The following is a 25160-nucleotide window of genomic DNA, read 5'->3' on the forward strand; positions in this document are numbered from 1 at the left end:
GCTCTATTGCATTGCTTTGCTGGGTTAAAAAGGATGTTTGCATGTTTTGCTTCTACTTACTTTTTGGGTTTTAAAAAATTTTAGTACCGAAATGAGTTTCTAAATAGAATGTTTGATACTTATTTTTAAAATATCACTTCACTGTTGGTTTAGGGGGTGGGCTGTTCGTTTTGTTTTGTTTTGGTTTTTTTTCTTGGTGAAACCTTTCACTGTATTATGACAGAATTTATTAATTACTCTAGTTGTCCCATAAAGTATTCATGATGAAAAAAATTGGAAGATTTTCATCTTATTTAAACTCTCTTAAAAAAATGAAGTAAGGCTGACCAAACCTCCCAGCAAAATGCTGAGTCAAATCACAGAATATCTCAAGTTTGAAGGGACCCATAACGATGATAGAGTCCAGCTCCCTGCTCCTTACAGGACTTACCTAAGACTAAACCGTATAAGTAGAATTGTTCTGAACAGGCAAAACATATCAGGTAAGAAGTTTGCTCATAAACATTTGTACTCAGGCTTAAGAAGTTAAATGCAGACTAAATGTTTAAAACCATTTGGCACTGCTCTGCAGAAGTCAGTGGGAAGCCACTTAAAACATCCTCTGTGGAAACCATCTGTGTTACTGCACTGTGCTGTGCCCTGTGCTGTTTCTTCATAAGCTTCCTCTTAAGTTCAAGAGGGACGTTTAAGTATTTACTGAGAGTAACAATATAGTACTTCATTATCTGAAAAGTACTTACCCCCTTGCCGCCTTCCACTGTTTCCGTATGAATTTAAGTGATCTAAGGATAGTTAGGTCCATATCTTCCTGAGAATCCCTGTCTCTGGGCTGTATTTCTTTCCCAGTTTCTTCACAAGGTATACTTTGTGCCCTCTCTTGCTTCCACCTGTCCCATTCCAGATGAAGCGATGTGGGATGAAGGCATTAGTCATCCCTTCAGGATGGAAACTCCTTTCTGTGTTAATCTGTTAAAGGTGCTGATAAAGACTAAGCAGGTTTGAGTCCGAAGAGAACCTTCTATTTTTCTGTATTAGCTTTTACTCTTTCAAGAACAAGGCTACTGGAAGAAAGTCCCAGAGGTGGGTGAGGACCAGAACTGTTGTATGGCTGACACTTAGCTTCATATATCCCTTCCATCATCCGTGAACACTTTATATTGCAAAGCTAGATGTTGAATGCTAAACACTTTATAAAGGCGAAGTCTTGAACTCAGGCTGTCTGCAGCCTGAGTAGGTTAAATTCAGATTGTCAGGGAAGCAGTTTGAGCAAGAATTCGAAGACTCGATCTGGCAGCTACAGTTGTGGTTCTTGAAACTTGACTTTTTTTTCTCTGGAGTATGTGTAAAAGAGACAACCAGTCTACAAGAAGTCGATAGTATCTGTTGGGAAACATATTTTTCAGCAGAGGTAATAAAAATAACTTCAGTATAAACAAATATTTCCAGTGAACTCTTGAGTTGCACTTGAAGAACCTTTATAAGAAGCATTGCTGTCTGATCAGTGAATGAGTACATGAGCAAGCAGATGATTTGAATGCAACTGATGTTTTATTCACAGCTTAATTCTTACTTGTGTGTATATCAAGGCAAGGCATATATCCTGATATTGCTACAGTGAGCTCTGCTGTGAAAGCCAGGGATGTTCCATCAAATGATAAGTACCAATAGTTGCCTGTCACTGCAGAATTTTATTTTCCAAACAGTTCTTTTCGTGCACTTTTTACTTTGAACTTATACATTTGTCTGCAATCTTAGTGAACTTGGCTATTCCTCCTCCCCTTCCAAGATATCACCTGGGGGAAGCTGCATGTTAATAGTATCCTGTGCTATAATCTTCAGTCATTTATGTAGACAGCTTACCAAATGTGGAGAATTGGACCACAGCTCTGATCATCTGGCTAAGGGGATTAATGTTATCTAATGCAGTGCGTTGGTACCAAAGAGATTATTAGGAGCAGAAGAGGTTTGGAGGCTGAGAGAGTGAGTTGAAGGAGGAGGGGTGTAAAACCCCTCAGGAAATCAGTAGCCATCTCAATTTGCAACTTCTGTAGTTAATATACTGTGTGCAGCAAAATGTATTCTCTGGAGTTATGGGCTGTATTTGATGGGGAAAGTGTCAAAGAGGATGCTTGCTAAAAAGCTGCTTTTTAGAAGAAACAACTATAATGAAGTAGCACTTCGTGCTGAAGTCTTATCTTAGATTTCATCTTCTTAAACCAAGTGCATAAATATTTGTGGTATTTAAAATGCATATGTAGTGTTTCTGGTAGTTTCTGCCTAGTCTTACTAGGCAAATAGGGATGTTAAACATTAACTGAGTGTTATATAACTGTGGGTATAATTAAATTTAATTTGGTCAAGACAGTAAAAGCATAATCTATGTACATTAGGTAGTAGTTGATAAATGCATTTCTATAGAGACATTTCATTGACTTGCCAAGTAATCATTGTCACAATTGTCATTAATGGCAAAGTTCACTTAAAAACTACACTGCAGGCACAGGAGTGAATACAGGCTGTGTTAGCTTGCTTGACGTCCCAGCTGAACTGCACTGGAACAAGCTTCAGCATCTCTGCCACATTTTGGTCATGTCTGAAGTGTCTGTTTAAACTACAGAATCAGAGATACTGTTCACATTCTGTCCTTTTTCCTTCCTGTGCTCCTTTAAGCATTTTTGAAACTAGGGAGCTTCTTAGCTATTTCTGTCGCTACATAACCGAGAAGTGAACAGAAACTGAGCTTTTGAGAGATGTGTATGTCTGAAAAGGGTGTTAGCAGATATACGTAGTACTCTACTGTGAAGAATAATTGCAAGAGGAGACTGCCAAATGTATATGGTCCTGTGCACTGGAGGTGCCCCTGGGGCTGGTAAGGAGGGTCTGTGTGCTTATCAATCCAAGCCCTGCAGAACTGGCTCCATGTCCCTCTGGAGTGCACGTTTTGTGGCTTGAAGTCCCTTTGCCTCCTTGCTCCATACTTCAGTATTTTATTGTGTGAATATTGGGGGAGAGGGAGGAGAGTGTGTGAATGATAGAACTGCTTTATAATTGCAAACCAACACCTTTCATGCACCCTAGGTTGGTAAGTGCATTGGGGTTTTTTGTTGGTAATTTAACTGGACCTCTATAGTGGTGTTTTCACTACCAGGTTAACAGAGTTCTTCATAAATCTATCCAATGGTATTAAGTAAATTTTATGGCTCAGTCAACTTTTTCCTGTATTTGGCTTTTAGGAACAGGACAGCTGCTAGGCTTCTCAGGTGGTTTAATTCACATATGAAGTTTCAGCCCAGCAAATTTCTTTTTCCACAAATTACCCATCAAGTTATTTTAAGAGTGATTTACTAATAAAATACATATTGAGGTATTTACTAAACAAAATCAAGGCCATAAAACATAATGCTGAACAAGATAGCTCTGCTTTTTTTGATCAGCAGTAATCCAGTTGGGTGTATTAAAGGACTGTGTAAGTTGCTCGCACGGGAAGTAGCCTCTAGAAAAAATGCCATGTGAAAAACCCTCTGTCTCCCCTATTCCCTAAGCTCCCCATTCTCCCCTTATTTTAATAGTAAAGCTTTTAGATATCAGTTACATTCTTTTTCTTGAGTGATATGTGACTGACTTGAGATGTGGAGAAGTTTTGTCTAAAGCTTTATTTAAGGAAATATAAAATAATTTGGAAGTATAAGTAAAAGTGATGGGGAAAGGAATTAGAGTTGTTTGTACAGATAGGGTTAGAATGGAAATGTTTAATCTATGCATAGGTATTTCCACAATACCTCATGATTTGGTAACCTGATCCACCTTGTCCATGACAAAAGGGCATTTTGGATGTCTTATTTAATTTAGAAAGCTAGTCCTGAGTATTTTTCCACTTTTGCATGGTTTAGACTAGCTCAACTCTTGAATTCCGTGAATTTTTATTGACTTGAAACTGATATAAAATGAGAGAAGGATCAGGTTAAAGTAACTGCCAATAAATTTGATAAGAATATTCAGATGTCATGGAGTCAGCCTTTTGTTTTTGAGTTGGAATTGAGTAATATCATCACTGAAGTCGGAATTGCACCAGCACACAAGGCCTGTGTGAGATTAGGAGGTGGCCTTATGCTTTCTGATGGATTCTATGTGCGTAGTCTGAGATTGGAAAAATGGCCTGGCAAATGGGAAGCTAAGCTGGAGGAGGGAGTAGAATCATTTAGGTTATAAGAGACCTTCAAGATCATCCTAACACTGACAAGTCCACCACTAAGCCATGGCTGTAAGTGCCACATCTACATGCTTTTTAAATACTTCCAGGGATGGTGACTCCACCATTTGCTTGCCAACCCTTTCCCTGAAGAAATTTTTACTAATGTCCAAACTAAACCTTCCCTGACACAACTTGAGACCATTTCCTCTTGTCATTATCACTTTTTACCTGGTGCAGGAGACCCCCACCTTGCTACCATCTCCTTGGTGATGGCTTTAGAGAGTGACAGGGTCTGTTACCCTGCCCCAAGCCTCCTTTTCTCCAGGCTGAAAAACCACAGCTCCTCCAGTTGCTCCTTGTAAGACTTGTGCTCCAGCCCCTTCACCAGCTTCATTGCCCTTCTCTGGACTTTATCCAGCATCTCAATGTCTTCATGATGAGGAGCCCAAAACTGAACACAGGACGCAAGATGTGGCCTCACCAGTACTGGGTACAGGGAAACCATCACTGCCCTGGTCCTGCTGGCCACACTATTGCTGGTACAAGCCAGGATGCCATTGGCCTCCTTGTCCACTTGGACACACTACTGGCTCATACTCAGCCATTGTCAACCAATACCCCCAGTCCTTTTTCGCTGGACAGCTTTCCAGCACTCTTCCTCCAGCTTGCAGCGCTGCAGGGGGCTGTTGTGGCCCAAGTGCAGGACAAAGTGCTTGGCCTTGTTGAGCCTCATACAATTGGCCTCAGCCCATCAATCCAGCCTGTCCAGATCCCTCTGCAGAGCCTTCCTGCATTTGAGTAGATCAACACTCTCACCGAACTTGGTGTCATCTGCAAATTGACTGAGGGTGTCCTCGATCCCCTTACTGAGATCACTGATAAAGAGATTAAACAGAACTGGTTTAATAATAAGGTAAGCCTGTGGTACGTTTTGCCAAACCATTGAAAATGTCTCTGTATGTATTAGGGGTCTTTCTTCTCCTGGATAGTGATGCAGTGTTGATAGCAGATAGGGAAGGCTGCACCGTTAATCTGGAAACCATCATAGCTGAAGACAAAACTCACTTCTCCAGTGTTGCAATATAGCATCACTGGTGTATGTCAAAGAGTATTAGGAGGTGCTGTGGAAGGAAAACAAAACTTTGAAATCTTTAGTATCAGTTTGGTCTCTTTTGCATCAAATACGAGCAAGTAGAATGTGAAACTATTTTTAAAGCTACTTTTTCCTTCTGAAATAGTTTGGCACAAGTTCTGAAGCGTAGTTAGTTGTTGAATAAAGAAACTTCCCAGCAACTGCCCTTTGATTATTTCTTAATGTAGATTACAGCTGTCCTTTTGGGAAAGGCACATAGCTTAGCATGTGAGAAACTGACACCTTTTTCTTTCCTTTTCAGAGTATCTCCTCTGCAGAAGTCCGAAATAGTAGACATGGTCAAGAAACACGTCAATGCCATAACACTTGCCATTGGGGATGGTGCCAATGACGTAGGAATGATCCAGACAGCTCACGTTGGAGTGGGGATCAGTGGCAATGAGGGCATGCAGGCAACCAATTGCTCGGATTATGCCATTGCACAGGTCAGATGCAAAAAAGAGCAACTGCCATATCATCTTGTCAGAAATGCACTGTGCAGCAATGTAGAGCTTGATGGCTTCTTCCCCTCTTCAAACTAGAACCATCTCTGCTTGTTTCCTTTTCCAGGCACCTGTCTAAAACATATTTTGGGTATATTTTGGGAATTTGTTATTGTTTTGCATTCTTCAGGGCAAAGCTCCACCTCTCTTCAAAGTTTTAGCTTCCTCCTAATAGCTGTGCAGTATCTTGGTTCTTGAGTAATCGGGGGAAGCACTTTCTGTGGTGCTTGTGTTAATATGCTTTTAAGTAACTTATCTGTCTTGTTGCAAGCTCTTTTCTCTTACTACGAGTAGGGCTTATAACCAGGTGTGTGAGAGTTTGGCTGTTTGGCAGTTCTTAGAGGTGTCTCCTCCTTTATTTTTATTCCCCTCACTCCTGTGATGCATCCAAGAATTGGTCGCAGTTCTAGAGGGCTGTACAGCTTTTTTTTTTATGTATGTTATTTTGATTGTTATTTGGGTGAGTGCTCCCAAACTGTTCCATCCAATTCAGCACTGATTACTTGAGCTAAAAAAGAGGGTTTTTTGCCTTTTTTATTTTATTACTGAAAAACCAAGATGTAGAATAAAGACTTTAAAAAAAAACAGAAGAAAGGAAGGAGATGCTTCAGTTGCTGGACATCCTCTTAATACTATTTACAGCTGAAGTGCTCTGTGTATGTGTTTAAGACTGATGAAGGGCAAAAACAGATGGAGCTGATGGAACAGAGATCAATCCACTGTCTCTTCAGTGATCTGTGAACTTCAGCTAATATTCCCTTCTGGCAGGGTGTAGGCAGATTTGTTCTACCAAGTGACATGAAATACTACCACCTTTTGATAGTTTCAGTAGCAGGTGATGTTTTAAAAAGGTTTGGATAAGTGCTGTTTGCACACGTGACTGTTTATTGTGTTAACCCTGCTGAGAAGCAAAGTGGCACTCTCGAATTACTGCTCTGTACTGCAGTCAGATGAAGCACACGCAGTATCAGGTTTGAATAACTGAGATCTTTCACCAAATTTATCTTGAGAATTTTAGGCAGTTCTGTCAAGTACTTACTCTGTCATAAAGAGTTGCCTATTTCAAATGTATAGCATTATAGGGACTGCCAAAATCATTGTCCATGGTATCTTGTAATGATTTTTTCATTTTTAATTTCTGAGGATTATATGTTGCTTCTGCTGTATAATTTAATTGAATGCTCTTTACTTTGACTTCCTCAGATCATTTATTACTTTTATTTTAATAACTAAGCATAAGGAGTGAGAGTTTATCCATGGAGGACCCTACACACTGAATTACTTTTGTGTAGCAGTAGCATTAAATCTGGAGAAGTAATTCCATGTTCATGTGTTGCTTCTGCATTAACAAAACCCCCTGTATTTTGGTTTAGTGTTAGAATGTGGAAGTTGCTTTTCGTTTAAAGTCCAGTCAGTGAGTTACTGAACATAGGAATGAATCTTTTTAGTTCAGTATGAAATAAAAGCTGGTCCCACCAGCACAGAATTGTACCTTTCAAAAATCACTAAAACACTGTGGAACTGTATTTTTTGTGATTATGTAGAAGTGCTTTGTGCTGATTAGAAAACATATAAAGAAATCCCTCTTGTAAGGGAGACTAATACTGTGTGGTAATGTGTGCTTAAAAAAAAAAGTGTTCAAAAGAAAAACTCAATCTCCGTGGAGTATGTTTCTTTCAGCAAAGACATATAACTCCCACTAAAGCGTTACTGTATGTGCATGCCTTGAAGGCAGAGTATGTTCTTATTGAGTAATTTAAGACCACCGCTCTAATGTAGCATCTCATGTTCAAATGGTATTTCAAATGCAGTGGTGCCAGAAGTAGGCACTTATAGAAGAGAAAGTCTCTATATAGGCTCATTTGGGATTCCAGGGAGAATCAAAGCATAAACCAAACAAAAATAAAAAGCCAACTTAGGTCTGACTCCGCTCCAAATAGCTTCCACAGGTGCAAGGAGCATCTGTTTGGATCATCCTTTTCCCTTTAAATGAAATTGTACCAGTGATCTCTATTTAGAGAATTCCCAAATCAAATGATCTAACTGTTTAGTGAGACAGTAATAGACTTTAATAACTTTTTTCCTCAGTAACTAGCTTTATCATCTTAATCCAGAGAACATCTGGTGTCTAGGGGCTGTTCCCTTCTCTTAATTAGGAAAGCTGCCTTTTTCAACAAATGTTCTTGTTTCAGTATTCTTCTTTGGAAAAATTGGCTTGTATTGAGGATGCATTTTCACTGTCTTAAAACCCCCCAGCATGCCATCAGCACACCCTTCAGTCAAGATGGAGGTATCTTTCTAGAAGATAATCTCTGTATGAAAGAAGTTATGCTAGGGTCGATATAGAGATGACTGTGAAAGCTTACACAAACTGTTTCACAGGAAGGCTGGCCAGATGGTCGTAATGTTCCCTGCTGATTTAAAACTCTCTAAATACAGGAGTGTCTAAACAAGGGCAGTGTTGTAGTAGAGCCCCTGTCTGTACTGTTGCTCTATGCCAGTAGCTGTGCGTTTGCATAATTTCAGCATCAAAACAAATTTAATTCTTTGCCATGTTGTAGTGGAACTCTTCATCAGTGTGAGCAGGCTCAGTGCGTTATTTAGGCTGTGAGTACTGTCCTTGCTGTGTTCTGCAGTTCTGCAGTGCACTCATTTTCATGAGAGTACAGATAAGACAATTAATGGTAGGATTTTTTCCTTGCCCTGAGCTCCAGAGAATCCAAAATGACCAATCCTTAGTTTTAGCAGAGACAGGTTTTCAGAGTGTGTCCAACTACTCTCTACAAGAGGTTTGGTGTGACTTTTAAAGACGTAGTGGCAAGTTCCCCATCACCTCTGATGTGTTTTGTTAGTGATTTTGATGAGGAAAGTTGTTGCTGTCCTGCATATTAACTTGAGGTATTAGGTGTCTAATAGGTCAGCTACTCCCTTGTGAGTCTCCTAGTTTCAGCCTGGCTCAAGTTGGGTAGAGACTGAACCATGAAGCTTGGTTCATTTTTGTTTTCTCTCCTTCTTTACTGGCATATCCTAACAAATCTGAGTTGCTGATGCATGGGAGAGGGGCTGCCCTTACAGGATTTGTGGTTCAGTGATTTCAGTGCTGGAAAGCATGGGACCAGAGCTCTCTCCTGACAGTCCTAACTCATTACTTTAGCTTTCAGTTTCAAATAAGTTTTAATTAAAATAAATTATATAGAATCTAAATTTAGGCAGACAAGCTTCTCCTGTGAAGTCACTTTGTGGAAAAGGAAGCAAAGCAAAATAATGGTCTCACCTTAGTGTCCCAGATGCCTTCAGGTACACACGTGCTAAACAGTAAACACAGTCACCAGTTTCAGCTGGGGAGCTGGACAAAGGAGGAATGCTTCAGACCATAAAAAAATTGACAAACAAAACCATCGGTAGAAAATTATGCATTTCCCAGGCTGGATTATGAGACTGGTTCTATAAAAGTTCCATTTTCAAAAAGGTTGAGTTTGAGCTGTATCTGTGATTCAAACTAGCATTAAAAGGTACGCATTTGTACAAGATTTATTTACTTGCCCTTTTTGGCAACTGCCCCTTTCTACATATATATATATATATATATATATATATACACACCCCTTATACAATATTTTAGGTGCTTTCTATAGCACATGATCGCATACATTTTGGAAATGCTAATGTAAATATCTGTTCTCTGTAAATGACTCTATGCAACTTTTTTCCACTTTTGTTCCCCCTTGTGCACTTTATATCATTTCAAGACAGTTCTAATTATTAGACTGTTCTTTTAACACAGAGAAAAGAGGCTCTGAACCTTGTAAGCCCTTGAACTATCAGAATGGAATACCGGTCAAAGACTACTTGCTGATACAAGCCAGTGAAGAACACTTTAAAACATTCAGAAGTTTTCTTACAGAAAGGATGCTACCTGTTTACGTGTTGTTTTTTGCATGTACTGCTAAGCTATTTAAGTTTGCACTTGAATAGCTTTCATATCTGATTTGAGGATTTTTTTTTTTCCTGAGGGCAGGGATTTACTTTATTCCAATTTTTTTTTTAACAATTCTTCATATATGTGAATACTTCTTTTCTGTCTTTCAGTTTGCCTACTTGGAGAAGCTGTTGTTGGTCCATGGTGCTTGGAGTTACAATCGAGTTACCAAATGCATTCTGTATTGCTTCTACAAAAACGTGGTTTTGTATATTATTGAGGTAAGAGTAACTAAATGGATGGGTCTTACTGGTGCTTACTGCTCAAATTCTCTCTTATAAAAAGCAAAACTCATCCAAATGGATTGAGCTAAAATGATGGGTTTTTATTTCCATATTTAACAACTTAAAATTGAGTTTCCCTCCTCAGATTTAGTTGACTGTAATCTTGTAAGATTTGTAAAAGGAAAAATGAAGGTTTCAGTACAGTGAAGCCTGGGATATGAGATGTCAGGGACAAAGTTAATTTCTTCTGTACAAATATTCTTATTGAAAGCATCTTTGTATTCATGGAAACATTTCAAGTAGAGCTTATATTTATAAAAACTTGAATTTAGGGCTCATTTAAATCAAAAGTTTGTTTGATAGAATTGGGAAAAACTCTATAGAAAAATAGTAAACCAGGCAAAATTATAACTGTTGTTTCCAAGTTACAAAGTGTAGCTTAGCTGGAACTGAAATTAGTTTGCCTTATTTTTTGGAAAGAGAAGGCATAATTTTGCCCTACAGTACCAGTGAAATGATAAAATCAGTCAGGTTATTTGATTTCATAATTAAAAGGTAACTAACTGTCTTTTGAAAATTAATTGCCTGAAGATGTCAAGTAGTGAATCTGGATTTTAAAGAGAGCTGAATACTGTTATTACCATTAATACATTGCATTTCAGCCTTCTTAGACAGGAGTGTAGTTCTCATGCTGCAGAATATAGTCTTGAATTTAAGAAGTATCAAGAAGGGATTTTTATCATGTGCTGTTGCTTAGAAACACGTGAGGAACTTGAACTCAGTGGTTTGGTCAGTTGAGTATCAAGTGATCACTTGGTACAGCAATTTCCACAGTGTTCATCACTTTTAACAATGTAAGTCTCTGTGTGTGTATATATATATATATATATATTAGGTTTTCTATTTCTTTCTATAGTTTAGCAGCCATGAATGAGGTTGACAGATAGGAAAATTGCAACATTTAGAATTAGGCAGATAGTTATATCAGTTACAGAAGACAGTGGGAAAGTAATGTTTTGCTGTTAAGTAAGTCCTGTAATGGTCAGCGTGTGTGTATCTGGCTCTGTCAGGGTTTGATCAGCTTTTGTGCATGATGTTAGACTCTTAGAGAACAAATACTTTCCACTGACTTGTTCCATTTTTCCTGTGCTGTTTCTGAATTAGCTGTTGGTTGTTAAAATTTCAGTACAGATTACTCTACTGCAAGAGTTATCCCACACATCATGTTTTTAGGAAGGTTTTTTACATGCTGTTGGAGATGACAATAATATTCGTTATTGTGCAAAAGGAATATAAATAATTTTTAAAATGACTTTTCTAGTGGGTTTCTTACTGAGCGTTGCAATTGCTGGGTTTTTCCCTGAATTGTTCAGAAAATGCTTAACAGCTTCACAATTACCTTCTATGATTCTTTTCTCCATTTGAAAATTAGTGTGCAAGTCCTGCTTCTAGCCCATTGTAGCACTGATTGTCTTTGCTTCATTTACTGTAGTGTGACAGGTAAATTAAGTTCTGCATCAAATGTCGTGTGGTTAAATTATGCTTTCCCATTGAGCAGCTATGTAAGGGGTTGAAGACAAGTAAACGTCTCTGGGACCTCTAGCCAGAGATAGCTTAATCATTTTACCATAGGGAGGAATTTTATTAGCCAGATATCTCTGTATGATACATACAGTGCAAGTCTGCTCTGAGAATATGGGGTCAGATATTCTCTTCACTGTCTTAGTCTGTGTTCAGTTCTTTCTGCAGGCTGTACTGAGGCATGCCTGATGTCCATGACTAAAATCAGTTCCATCAACACCTGAGCACTGAAAAATATGTTACAAGATGCAGCCCTGCACCTCAGTTACCCTTCTGTGCTTATGCTGCATAGAAGTTGGGAACAAGTTTAAGATTTAAGGGGGAGGTAAAATGACAGAAGTAATCTTGTAATCCTGCAGCAATGGGAAGAGCTCAATTTGGTTTTAGTTTTCCTGGTGAGTTTACTAGCAGCCTTAAGGAACTTCCCCTCCAAAACTGTATAAAACCAGCCAAATTGCCTGGAAACCCAAGAGATACCAGTTTTGGTATCCTGGGGATGCAAGGGAGAAAGGAGAGATCTTTAATTCCCTCCTTAGCTTTGCACAAAGAAAGATGAGTTGTTTTGTTGTTCTACTGTGAGGCTCAGGAGTGCTGATCGATTTGTGGTATGGAGTGATGCTCATGAAAGAGAAGCTTCACAAGGGAATAAATCCTTCAACTTAAGTGCACTTCTGCACTGTTGCACAGTTGTGCATATGGTGCATTCCTGATTGCTTCCCAGCGCACTGGACAAATTTAATATCTACCTTTACTTTCTACTTGGATGTGTGGTGTATGGGGAATATTCTTTTAGCATCATAACAAAACAGGGATTTGAACATGAACTACTTTCTAAGCATATCTTCTGAAAGATTGTACTGAGTAAATATTTATACAGTTGAATCAAAAAGCGCATTGTGAATATGACTGTCAGTTATACCTTTGTTACTGTATCTGATTTATTTCAATGAAATTTTAACACCTGAGGAATAGATATTGTAAGCCTTACATAAATGGGTTTTGCAGCAGTGAGGCACTGGGGCTCTTCATAACTTTTATTCCCTGATACTATCCAAACACCAGAAGGCAGAGGTGGTGCTCCAGCTTAGCATACAGAACATCTGGACACAATTTGCAGAGGCATGCATTAAGATTAAACTTAAGTTAATTAAACAACGATAAATACTTGAGAAGAACATTGCTGTCTCCTTTCCTAGCATCCAAATGTTGGTATACTAAAACTTCTCATACACGTAGTTCATCTTGACACCTGTCAGTCTTAAACCCAGGGTATCCAAAGTGTTGCATCTCTGAAACATTAAATTTTATCAGCTTTTCTTCAGGTTCTGGGTTGAAATACGAATTTTAGGGTTTTGTGGGAAGGATATTCAGGTAACTGCCATCATGGGCTTTACTCCTGAGAGATGCTGCAGGGTTAAGGCTGGTGCTTACCTTCCTGCAGTGGATTGTTGTTTGTGGAGAGACGGGCCCAGGAACTGTTTTCAGCTGCTTTGATGACTAAAATGTGCACCCATATTGGGACAATTTCATATAGCTGGAGAGGTAATATAACAGAAGCCTTGTGGTTTAGTGATTGCAGGGGAAACAGAGGTGAATATATTTTCCCTCTTGCTTGATAAGACCCTCTTAATATTTCTCAAGAGGTGAATTTTAAGTCGTCAGAGTAATAAAGCTCAGTGAAGTCTGAGAAGATTTTTGGCTTGGCTTAACAGCTGTGTTCCATTCCTTTCTCTGTCTGATCTCTCCTTTAGCATTTCTTCATCATTGTCGTTCTGCTGTTCTCTTGATTTCTCCCCTTGATTTTTGAAAATACAAAACTCATTGAAATACAAACAAAAAGCAGAAAGAGCAGCAGGTCCTGGAAATGCAAGTCCTTTTGATGTGCTTCTTAGCCTGAGCACTTGCATATCACTATTGCCGAGGTGCTTTAGGGTATTAAGTTGAGGTTCCCTTGCTTAGGGAGTCACTTACCAAGAGGGGTGCAAAATCAAACCTTTCCATCCACAGAGCTGATTGATGCATTAATTGCTGCTGCTTTCCCACTCTTGACTGGCCACGCTGGTTGCAAGGGCATCTACATGGAAAGCTACCAGTATGGCTGCAGGGATGAAATACAAATATAAAGCCCTCTCTTTGGTGTCCATTTCTGTATTTCCCGTGTCTGGGTGCAGTAGCGCTGTACACTAAAGCCATTTCTGAGGAAAGCAAACCATTCAGCATCATCCTGAGGCGGAAGGTCAGTGACAAGGTTTAGGCTTTTGAAGATTTGACAGGCAAGTACCTGAGTATCCTTACAAAATACCATTTCATTCAATTACTTATGTACCTGGCTTTAAACTGACTAGTGAAATGAAAGATTTGTTTCACATCTGTCGAGCAGATATATTTCACTGCAGATGACATAAAGTTGTCCTGATGGTATCAGAGCTTTGAAATATAGCTGATTTCAAATGTAAAAGAATACAGGAATATTGCTTTCATGTCATTCTTGGAGAAGTAAAACACAGCAAGATCAAAGATGAGATCAGAAGTATCAGGTAAGAGTTTAAGACCTTTGGGAATGGTTCTGTGGAAACAGTAACATGGAAGATAACTTTCAGGCCAACACAGTGTGCGGGAAAAGTGTGCTCAGTACTTCACTGGAACATGTTGGTTTTTTGAAATGTGCCTGATATGAAGTGGGTTTTTATTATATATTGCAGAATGAGTTGGGAGTCAGAATAGGTGGTCCCAGTGTCAAGGTCTGGCAGTGGAGGGCCATGACAGAGAAATGGATGACAAGTGGGAAGGGGAGAATATAGTGTCCATCACTTGGTGCTGCATTATTCTAATTTCTGCCTTAAGAATCCAGAGATGAATTGTAAGGCCATATTAGAAAGCTGTTTCTTTGTGGATCCTGAAAGGGAAATCTTAATATGTGAGCGATGTTAAACAAACAAGATAAGAAGAAAACACGAGGATCATAATTTTTCTTCTAGAGTTGAATTTTCGAGTTTCAAAAACTCCGAGTAAACACAATTTATAGATAAACATGCTTTTAAAGAAGTGGTGGTTTAGTGAGTCAGCAAGGTCTGGCAATGAGAGCTGTTAAGTGCTCCACACACTTAGTGGTCACCACTTCGGATGAGCTGACAGCACAGGCTGCAAAAGCACACATGAAATATTGCTGCTCGAGACCTTTCATTTGTTTTTTCTGTTTTCATGGTTTCCTGTCAATCACAACAGGTATTTTTAAAAATATGGAAAGCAGACATGGGAATTTTAACTCTGTTATCCAAATGGTATGCAGAAATGAGTGTATCTGATATGTTACTAAAAAATATACAGTTCTAATGCTTTGGTGTGCTTATCCCTGATTTATGTAATCTGACTTCTGCCTACATCCCTGTGCTTTCTGTTTCCAATTGACTTTGCTGCTCTGAGATTGCAGCCAGGCAATAGAAAACCAAGCATGGGGATTTTTGCAGTAAGTTGAGGACTGAAGCTCAATAACTGTTGTCATATAAAGCAACTTTCTTGAGAGCAGTATTTCCTCCCAGTGTTAAATTAAGGATAAGAACATCTGGTTGCAAAATTTCCTAACAAGGATAACAAAAATACAGGTAGCTAGCTGTCTTGTCATACTTATTTATTCAAATTATTCAGTTGCCTGTTCAAATACTTCAAATGCCAATAGGCATTTAATAATCATTACTTCTGTGTTCATATACTCAGTTCATGTGGTAAGCTTAGCACAGTGCTCTAATTATGATGAAGCAAAGGACAAATGTGTATGTGACTTCCATTTTACATCATTTGGGAATCTAGCCTTTGGATTCTCACAAATGCCACGTGTATCCTGAATAAGTAAGTTATCCTTCATAGACAGGTGCTTTCAGGTAGGCAGAAGGTGGGATTCAGTGTCCTTAAGATTGGTATCAGGTATAAATTAGGTACCTGAGAGAAATGTATGTAGATTACCTTTATGGATGCTCTGGGCTCATGGAGGGCAGTATGGGACTGGCAGGTATGTCACAGGACCTGCTGATGACCATCATCTGTCTGAAGCCCTAGTATTAAGAGATCTATGTTGAGGTAGCTTAATCCTATCCAGAAAATGAAAGAATCTTTTTTTCTGTTCTTATTGCTCATTTGTTTTTGAAGCATGTAAAAGGAAAGGACTCCAAATCTCTTAGCTTGGGTAATGTTAATCGTTCCGTTCAAAAAGTGCGGAGTATTTACAGAGGGTACAGCACAGAACTTGGAGACATGGAAAGCACAGTATTGGATGCAGTGTGAGGAGAAAAGCATGTGAGACTCAGCACTGCCTCTTGATAATTTGTGGAAAAACAGGTCTTACAGGTGTGCCTATTTTTCTCTTGCACTGTTTATCAGACAGGTTTACCATGCAGAAGACCTAGGGCAGCATAGAACGCTATCCCCTTCCCACCCACCAAAAAAGCCAATCATAGTCTCCATTTCAAGAAAACATTCTTCAGTAGCAATAGTTACAGGAAACAGATACTACAAATAGCCTGCCAAGGTTCTTGGAATATTTTAAAAACAGTTGGCCAAAATTGTCCAGATAGTGCTTTTCTTTTTGTTCTTAAAAATATACCCTAATTCTTTTTACAGTACCTGGTTTATATCACTACCACTGACAATTCTGTATTTCTGAAGAAATTCAGCATTATGTATAGGCTAGCCTCACCAACTTTAATCCATGATTGACTTCTTGTTTTTGGCTTCATAATTGACCATGTTAATCCCAAGAGTTTCCAAGGAGTCACTAAAAAAGATAAATTCATGCTAATTTGCTTCTCTTTTTTAGTGCTATGCACTGCACAGTGAATCACTGGAGAGCACTCCATCTTCTCTGAAAACTAAATTGACCCAGCTATGTAACGGCTGGATTTGAATTTTTTCCAACCATTTTTAAAAGTCGTGGAAACTATCAGCATTGCTCTGAAGTTATGAACGCTACCTTAATTACACCCTACAACCAATGCAACCTGTAATTTTTCAACACTCCAAATATTATAAATGATAATCAGGTTCCTTAGCATGGTCTGAAAACACCCATCAGGTTCAATACATACTGCAGTAGATTACTTCAAGAAGAGATCTACTGTGACATTTTATTGGACACATAATACGTTTGAGAATGCCTCGATCAATTTACTGTGTACATTTATATGCGTAAGAGGTATATGAAAGGCACAGTGATATTTTTTTTTTTCCTTGGTAAAATGTATGCTTAATCTGGTGTGAAAGATCTTAAATTCACATTTGGTGGGCTTATAACAAAACAATGATAGTGCTGTTTTCTAAATTTGAGGCCATTAAATGTAAAACATGTAGTCAGTGTGTTCATCATTAACAATGTGTTCATCAAATCCAGAATCCTGTTATCAGTAAATGTTTTTTTCAGTTTAACTATGTCACTAATAAAAATACAAGTTCATGTTTAGAAGGGAGATAACCTAATGTGAGGAAACTTTTACTAGGGAAACTAAACCTATATTATGAAAGGTAGGAAAATTCAAACCTAGATTTTTTCATCACAAAACCAGCTTTGGAATTCAAGTGTTCATTGTTCTTAATTTGAGCCCCACTCTCTTTCCAAAAGCTAAGTTTCCGTATAAATGGCTCTGAATATTGGCATGAAAAACATTGGCTGCTCTGCCTCAGTATTGGATAAACCATTGTTTTAATAAAAATAAAGGGAAATGAATCCTCCTCTCACCTAGACTAATTCAGTGCATGTTGTATTACTTGTAGATACAGAGCAGGCTAAATTTCAACTTTGTATTGATGTTAAAAGTGCAAACAAATGTCATCAGGGAATTACCTGTGCTTAGCACATTCATGCTGAGTTTAGCAATGTATGCTCTGCCACACTGAAGGGAAGAGTTTTGAGGCAGTTTTTTTAAAATCCAACACCATAGATACATAGATGCATATGTTGTAATACAGCTCTTCACAAATACAACCTTTGGACCTGCACTGGTTCTCTTTATATTTGGCCTATACCTGTATAAATAAACTTCCTTTAGTAGAGACATTATTCATTTGCATAGGAATAACTGAGAGCAGAGTAAGGTCCTATGCATCTTACATGTATGGAGCAGGGGTTTTTGTCTCTTTTCCTTTTTTGTTAAACAAGCCATAGGGCTCTTATGCTGAGGGTGTGAGGGGTTTTCCATTTTTGCTTGTACCTCGTTGCTTAAAATAGCAATGTTCAAAATGCATTTCTACAACAATTTACTTGCTTTTCATTGAATCATAGAGTATCCTGAGCTGGAAGGGACCCACAAGGATCATCGAAGTCTTAATTCCTGTCCCTGCACAGGACAACCCCAAGAGTCACACCATATGCCCAAGAGCATTGTCCAAGCACTTGAACTCTCGCAGGCTTGGTGCTGTGTCCACTTACCTTGGGACTCTGTTCCAGTGCTCAGCCACCCTCTGGGTGAAGAACCTTTTCCTAATATCCAGCCTAAACATCCCCTGACACAACTTCATGCCATTCTCTTGGGTCCTATCGCAGGACACCTGAGAGAAGAGATCATTTTTTTTGAAAACGGTAATACACATGCTTACAAAGGAGGCTGAAGAGGACTTGCCCTGGCACCAGTGACTGCTGACAAATTGGAACAGTGAATCGAATTCTTTGGTGTAGCTTTGAGGCACTCAAGTTAAAATGGCTCTGTAAACGTGCATATTCTGTGACTTAATGCAACTTGGGAGACTTGAGTCTTCCAGGGGAGAGAAAAGCAGAATTGCTTCTACTCAGTTAGCTGTATCTGCTGCAGTTAAACTTAGAAGTTATCCTGGTATTTAAAGACATTGTTCAGCCTAGGTGCAAAGAGGGCTTTGCTGCAGTTCTTTTTGCACAGGTCTGTGTAAAGCATTTTTAGGTAGTGACAGAGAGTTTGGAAATGTTGCAGACAAGGTGTAGTACTGATTCACAAGTCATGCTTTTGTGCAATTTCACAATGGGGAACTTAGCTTGGAGCCCACATTTGAAAATGTGTGGTGGCTTGCCTGTGAGCAGTCCTACTGAAGTCACTGCATTTTCTACTTCTCTGCCAGTTCTTTAGAAATAAAATGAGTTTATTTGTCCCAAGGCACGTGCTAGGATACTGTTTGTTGTGTGCACACAAGAAGTGTGCTGGTCTGCATGGGCTGTGTTTTGCTTGACTGAACTGAAGTCTACCTGACTGCCAACTGCTTGCTTGTGGTACAGTGAGGCTTTATGGCTTAGTTTTTCTCGAGCGTGAGTAACTCGAACATAACACTGAAACATTCTGTTTTGTGTTCAGTTTTATAATCTTGAAGCATTTTATTCATGCTTTGTCTCTTCATTCTTGGCAAGTTCAGCAAAAAAGCTAGCCTTACCTGAGCTCCTGTGCTACAGCAGTCTCATTGATGACTTCTCCCTTGTAATTTTTGGTAAGGGCATTTCTCTGGCATCTTTAGAGGCACCACTGGAGTATATGTTTCTAAAGGTCAAATTTTTAGTGGGTCCTTGTAGTACAGATGCATACAACTGATGAATTCATAGCCTTTGGTGTCTTAATGCTACTTCATAGACAACTCCAAAAACCTTCTGAATGCTAGCTCAGGAATGTAGGGTCACCAGATTTTTGGAATATAAAATTTCTTTCCAGTATCTGTGTTGTGAACTGAGCTGGTCCTAATTATTTTGAGGTTTCTTGGGGTTTTATGCTCATGACCCAAAGAAGCTAGGACAGAGAACAAATTCAACTGAATACAGATTCTGCTTTTAAATGCTGCTGGAAAATAATTTTGCCATTTCACTTGGATGAGCACTAATGATAAAAATACCTCTATCCAGTTCCACTAATTAACCACTAGAGATTGTTTTATCTTGGGATGCATAAAAGGCATCTGTAACCTAGTTTAAATGCATGCACAGGATTTAAAATAAAATGTATCTTGTGTTTGTCAAGGAAAAAATACAAAGTATAGGTTTGGAGTGTTTGTTTGCTTGAGTTCAAGGTCTTGAGCCAAATTTTTTTATTAGATCAGGGTCAGAGGTAAAAAGTATACCATATCCTCCATGATCATTCCACAGTGTAAATCTGCAGCAGCATAGGTGTTTCTTTGAAACGTGCTTTTACAACCTCTTCTGCTGTAAAATTACTTCACTGATTTGACTGTATTTCACCCAAGGGATATCTGCCCTGTAAGGAGCTAGAGCTCTCTGGCTAGAAGCAAAAAAAAAAAAAAAAAAAAAGTTGTTATCACTCAGTGCCCTTGAGAGACTCCCATCTATGTGGGAATTAATTGACTTGGCATTAGGAGGCGCTGGCCTGTGTGACAGCACACAGCTTTGTAACAGCTTTGAGTTATCTGTCCAAAACAGGTTATCTTCTTATTCTCTATTGAGATGTTGAGTCAATGCAGATAGCTATGACTATTTATATGCTTTTGATTAATTATGTGCTCTAGAGAGCATGTAATTGCTTGTTATATCTCCTTGCTCTTCTCAACAAAACCATTTGCATGTTAAAATTCACTAGAAATAGCAAATTATGCTATTGATAGTATTACTTCTGAGTTACACTGGCTGCCGCAAGAGAGGAACCCCAAAGAGAAGATACAAGGACTCCCTGAAACAACATCTCAGCCTTGGCCATATTGACCAACATAACTGGTCTACTCTGGCCTCCAGTCGGGAGGTCTGGAGACACACCATCTATAACACTGCTGCTTCTTTTGAGAACGCACGCAGGATCACTCTTGAGGAGAAAAGACAATGCAGAGAGAATCGTGCCTTGCAGAATATACCACCTAAGGAGTCTTTTTGCTGTGCCTTTTGCAGCCGGACTTGTCTATCTCACATTGACCTTTTTAGCCACCAGCGTGCTTGTAGCAAATGTGGGTAGAGCCCTTCCCAAATCTTCATTCGTGAAGCCCAGCCATGATGAATACAATCTTTTTAGTTGAGTCTGTTGCAGCTCCTGCCCCTGATATTCTAATGACAATTTATAATGTTGTCTGTTACTTCTCCTCTTCCTTGCTATTTTGAACCTGATTCTTTTCATGAACCATTGCAATTTGAGTGGAACTACTGTGAAATAAGGGCATTCTGGTCCAGTGGGGTTTTTTTGATATTTCTTAGCCAGGATTCACAGCTCACTGTAATGAGGTCTGTGTCAGACAAGGGAGAGGAGATTCAGGACCAATACTTAAAGGCTGAGGCCACCATTATTTTAACACACATTTGTGGGTATACTTGAACGTGGAATATAAACATCAGTGATCATGGGCTTAAGCTAAACCCCCAAAACTACACCCCAAAACGCACAGGGGCACATTCTGTGGAAAAATAAGAGCAAAGTGTTCTTGGTGCATTTTTAGGTGTATGTTACAATCTGTTTCTGTTCCAAGACAAAGACATGGAGAACCACTGGTGGCTTCATACTTTCAGAAGAATGAAGGAGGTCAAAACTTGGTCTGCCAGCTTTTAAATATGACAGTTATTTTGCTTTCTTTCTTCTTGCTGGATTTCTTTCCTTAATTACTTTTGCATGAGTGCATTTGGAAAGTGAGAAGATGGAATATATTAGCCTTAGCTGTATCTAGCTTCTGCAGGATTCATTGAAAGTATATATATTTTTGTATGAACTGTATAAATATTGTGTGTGTTAGAAAAGAAATCTAATGCTGTCTTTTCTCATCCAAACCCGAATAATGCCATCTTTATTAATAAATGACAATGCAGATTGATTTTGTTACTGTTAACTGATTAAAATATGTAGACAGCTCAATAACAGCAGAAGCATAAGGCGTCAGTAGCTAGTAACTCATGAACCTCTCAGCATTATTTGTGATGATGGTTCCTGTCTAGTTCAATTTTGGTAGAAAAGTGAGGATTTACTAACAGTGTCTTGACCTCTTCTCCCTTTTGGTTGCCAAGGTGTGACAGGTGTCTGGAGCAGCTAAGCAGTATGACAGTCAGCCTGTGCTTTGTGTCAGCTGTTACTCATTAGACTTAAAAATGACATGTGGTTCTGTACTATTCAGAAATGTGTTTACACGCATTAATACATCCTGATTAACGGACAGTGTATGGATAGACTATTGAATTGCTACTTTTCCCTGGGGGTTTTTTTTGGTTTGGTTGTTGTTGTTGTTATTGAATATGTAAATGTGCGATATCTAGGAAATTTCAAGCTGTGACTTCCATATTGGCGTTGTTAATCCTTGTTTGCCTGCTGCAGTCTGCTTTGGTGGTACCACACTGTGCAGTTGCAGTAGGTCCATCAGCTTTCTCCACTGGAAGCTTTGTGCAGTGCTCACCTTCAAGGTGCCACTTCCCTAAGAAAGTCTAAATCCCTCCAACTGTGTCATGGATGTTGCTGTACCTATCACTGGGCTGTACTTTCGCCATCACTTGAATTCACAACTGGGCTGTGCTTTAATCTGACATTAACATGCACTGCCATTTAAAAGGGCAGTCTGGTCATCATTTCTCCCTGGGAGTGTGTTCTTTCCCCTCCTTCCTTGCCAAGGCATTAGTGCTTGCACAGCTGCAGGTTAGGCTCTTTAAGGTTAGAATTCACCTTCCTGATGTACACAGGAGTCCTTGGACAAGAGGAACGACCAACTCTTCTCATAGAGTTATAGACTTTTGGCAGACTTAAATGTGCATGTTATTTTAGTAAGCTAAGATGGGAACTTTTGCATGTGTATATCTGCAGAAAAGACAAAAATTTTTGTGAGGTAGAGCAAATAAAGGACATGAATTGATGTTCACGATATCCCTAGTAATCGCATGGCATAACTGCTTGGGGACTTATAATCAAGCAATTTTACCCTTTTGGGCTGCCTGGGTATCTGTAACTCAAAGACATCCCAAACACAGACCCGGGTAAGAGAGAAGGAATTGAGAAATGGTAGTTGATCCCAAAGGCACATCTGAACAAAAAACCCTTTCTCTATGTCCCCTATGTTGTTCATGTGCATAACAAAGCTGTGATATCTCAAAAACTGAGAATCCATTAGAGACCATAATTTTAGCAAAATATATGCACAATTACTGGATTTTATGGTGTGTGATTTGTGGCATTGTAGGTGTGTGGAAGTCTTAAAGAATGTGTGTTAGGCCATCTGGGCAACAAGGAGGAGCTGGCTTGTGCTAAAATACAAGGTATTTCTGCAATGGAGGAGTGATAAAATGATAGCAATGAAAGTTCTGGCAGACTTTAGTTCTTTGGAAGCAGTTACTACTATTTTTTAAGCAGATTCTAACTAATGCTGAGTTGAAATAAGGAAGTGGTAGCAGTAAACCTAGGGGAACAAGGAGGAATGTTACCTAAAACCAGGATAGTGCTTCAAGGGATATGAGACATGAGAGTTGTCATTCTCTTCAAGTTGACTGATACTGCTGAGAAAGAATTTTAGGGAAGGCATGAGAGGAAAAAAGGGAACACTTTAAAATATGGCTTAGAATTGGAAATCTGTATATATTTGCCTTTTGGAAATGTAAAAAGTTACAAGTAAGCCTGGCAAGCCCTCCATTCTCGGACTTGGTGAAGAAAGGGGGGTGTGTGCTGGTGGTCTGTGAAGGGTCTCTGTGGGCTTTATAAAGCCCAGTTTGGCTGTAGGGGGAAAGGAGGTGCCATTTGGATAGGCATAAAGCTCTCCCCTTTTAATTAACTTCCCTTCCTGAGGTGAAGGTCTGTTGTCTCTTCATTGATGAAGTCATTACCTTGTTCATATTTTAAAAAGGATAATACACAGACTAATGCAACTTTTGGCATGCTGATTTTGGTACCTATATACATTGCTGGTACGTACATGGTTTCTAATGAATGAGACTTAGTTCTGCTTGCTATCAGGATAGCCACACTCCCTGGGAACTGCTCATGAGCATGAAGGACTGTCTGCCCAAAAACTTGATGTTCATTTTTTATTTTTTAGTCCGACTGTTCCCTATAGAACATGTCAGATCAGTAAATTATGATCTCCTGAGAGCTCTGTTCTTGAGAAACTCAACACAGTTCCTCTGGTCATTGCCTGTCACTCTTCGTGTAGCTGACTGCATCATAATCTGAATGTTGGTGACTGTTGTTTCTTGGGTGGGTGTTTTGGTTGTGCTGACTCAATCTGTCTTCCTACTTATTTTACTGCAGTGTCAGTGGGGAATCATGCTCATGAGATGTTTCAGGTGCTCTCTTTACCCACACTAGTATTCACTTGAGATTGATTATTAAATTTCTTATTCCTTTCTTATGAAGATGCAAATCTACAGATTTGCATTGCAACCTCAAAGCAGCAGTAAATTATACAAATTCTGGGTACAACAAACTCTATTTGGGGTTGTGCTCAGGCCCTTAGTTAAACTTCTCATTTGTAAGGAAAATTGGTGCTGTATACACTCCTGTAATATAAAGTCTAGCAGTACTCCCGCATTTGCTGTCACATTAAAAATAATGAAGATAGATAAAATATTAATTATCATATTTCTCCATTTGGAGATATAGCTGGAAGCCACTCTGGTGGGCAGGAAATGTCTGCTGTCTTTTGTTTGAACAGAAGCAATTACTGTTTAATTCTAGTAAATGGGGACAAACAGACTTTGACCTGCCAGGCTTCAGTTATTTCCCCCTCCCCCACTGGCATCAGTCACACCAACTCCTGTAGTGAGTATGTGTCTCATTTCAGAAAGCAGTTTTGGCAGATGACTTCCTGCTTAGCAGTATACAAATAATGATATCCTAAAAAAACGGCATATTGCACTTAAATAGCTCCTGCTTCCGTTGCAAATATGAAGTTCTCCTGGCCTTGGCTTGTGCAGTTTGGTACTGAGATCAATCTTGTGTGATAACACTGTAAAAAGTAAAATTTTAGAAGTATTAGCAAGTCTTGTCAACCCTTCTGGAGCTGGCGTAAACTTTGAGTTGGACACTTCCTCCACTGGGTGCACAGGTCCTGTAGCAACGCCCCAAAATAATTAATTATCTGCTTTTGCTAAACTGTTCCAGGAAGTTCCATACCTGAAAAATCATTTGGGGTAATACCAGCATTGTTCAGGTGCTTGCTGCTGCAACATCTGAGACTAATTGCAACTATATCAGGGAAGAATTAGAGGTTTAAGGCATTTTCTTGGAAATGCACGTGTTGTTCTGTAGCACTCAGGTTTTTTTCCTTCCAGTCCATGAAAGGCTTCCTTCTGAATTGAATGTGCATGTTTGCATGTGCACCACCTGAAGGTGTCTTGTTTTACCAGTCATAAAAATGTTTAGTGTGTGCTGTAAAGCAGAAAGGTACCTTTATAGAAGTTGTCAGTCACAGCTGTTCTACTGTGTTGGGGAAGAGGGGTAGGGCCAAAAAAAAGGTACAAGTTGTAGTAGTACCAAAATGAAAACCAACTTACAGGTTTCTTTTTAGTATTTCAAACAGCTGGAAGTCCAGCACAGTTCCATTTGAGAATTAATAGCTTATCTATTAATGATAAGTGAATTTCAACTATTTCCTGAAAAGCATTTTGAACTGACTCCCTTGGATGCACATGTCTCTTTGTATCCTTGATGTA

At 39.1% G+C, this 25160-nt stretch overlaps 1 protein-coding gene across 5 annotated transcripts in view; it reads left to right on the plus strand.

Annotated features, from left to right (window-relative positions):
• Positions 1–25160, plus strand: part of ATP8A2 (ATPase phospholipid transporting 8A2) — a 318786-nt gene that overhangs the window by 161679 nt on the left and 131947 nt on the right. For all 5 annotated transcript variants that reach the window (XM_032678118.1, XM_032678117.1, XM_032678121.1 and 2 more), the window contains 2 exons: positions 5587–5770; positions 9917–10027. In XM_032678118.1, the coding sequence (XP_032534009.1) occupies positions 5587–5770; positions 9917–10027 (295 nt within the window). The remainder of the gene's footprint in view (positions 1–5586; positions 5771–9916; positions 10028–25160) is intronic.

The sequence above is a fragment of the Chiroxiphia lanceolata genome, chromosome 2 (genome assembly GCF_009829145.1).
Source record: "Chiroxiphia lanceolata isolate bChiLan1 chromosome 2, bChiLan1.pri, whole genome shotgun sequence".
NCBI classification, from domain to species: domain Eukaryota; kingdom Metazoa; phylum Chordata; class Aves; order Passeriformes; family Pipridae; genus Chiroxiphia; species Chiroxiphia lanceolata.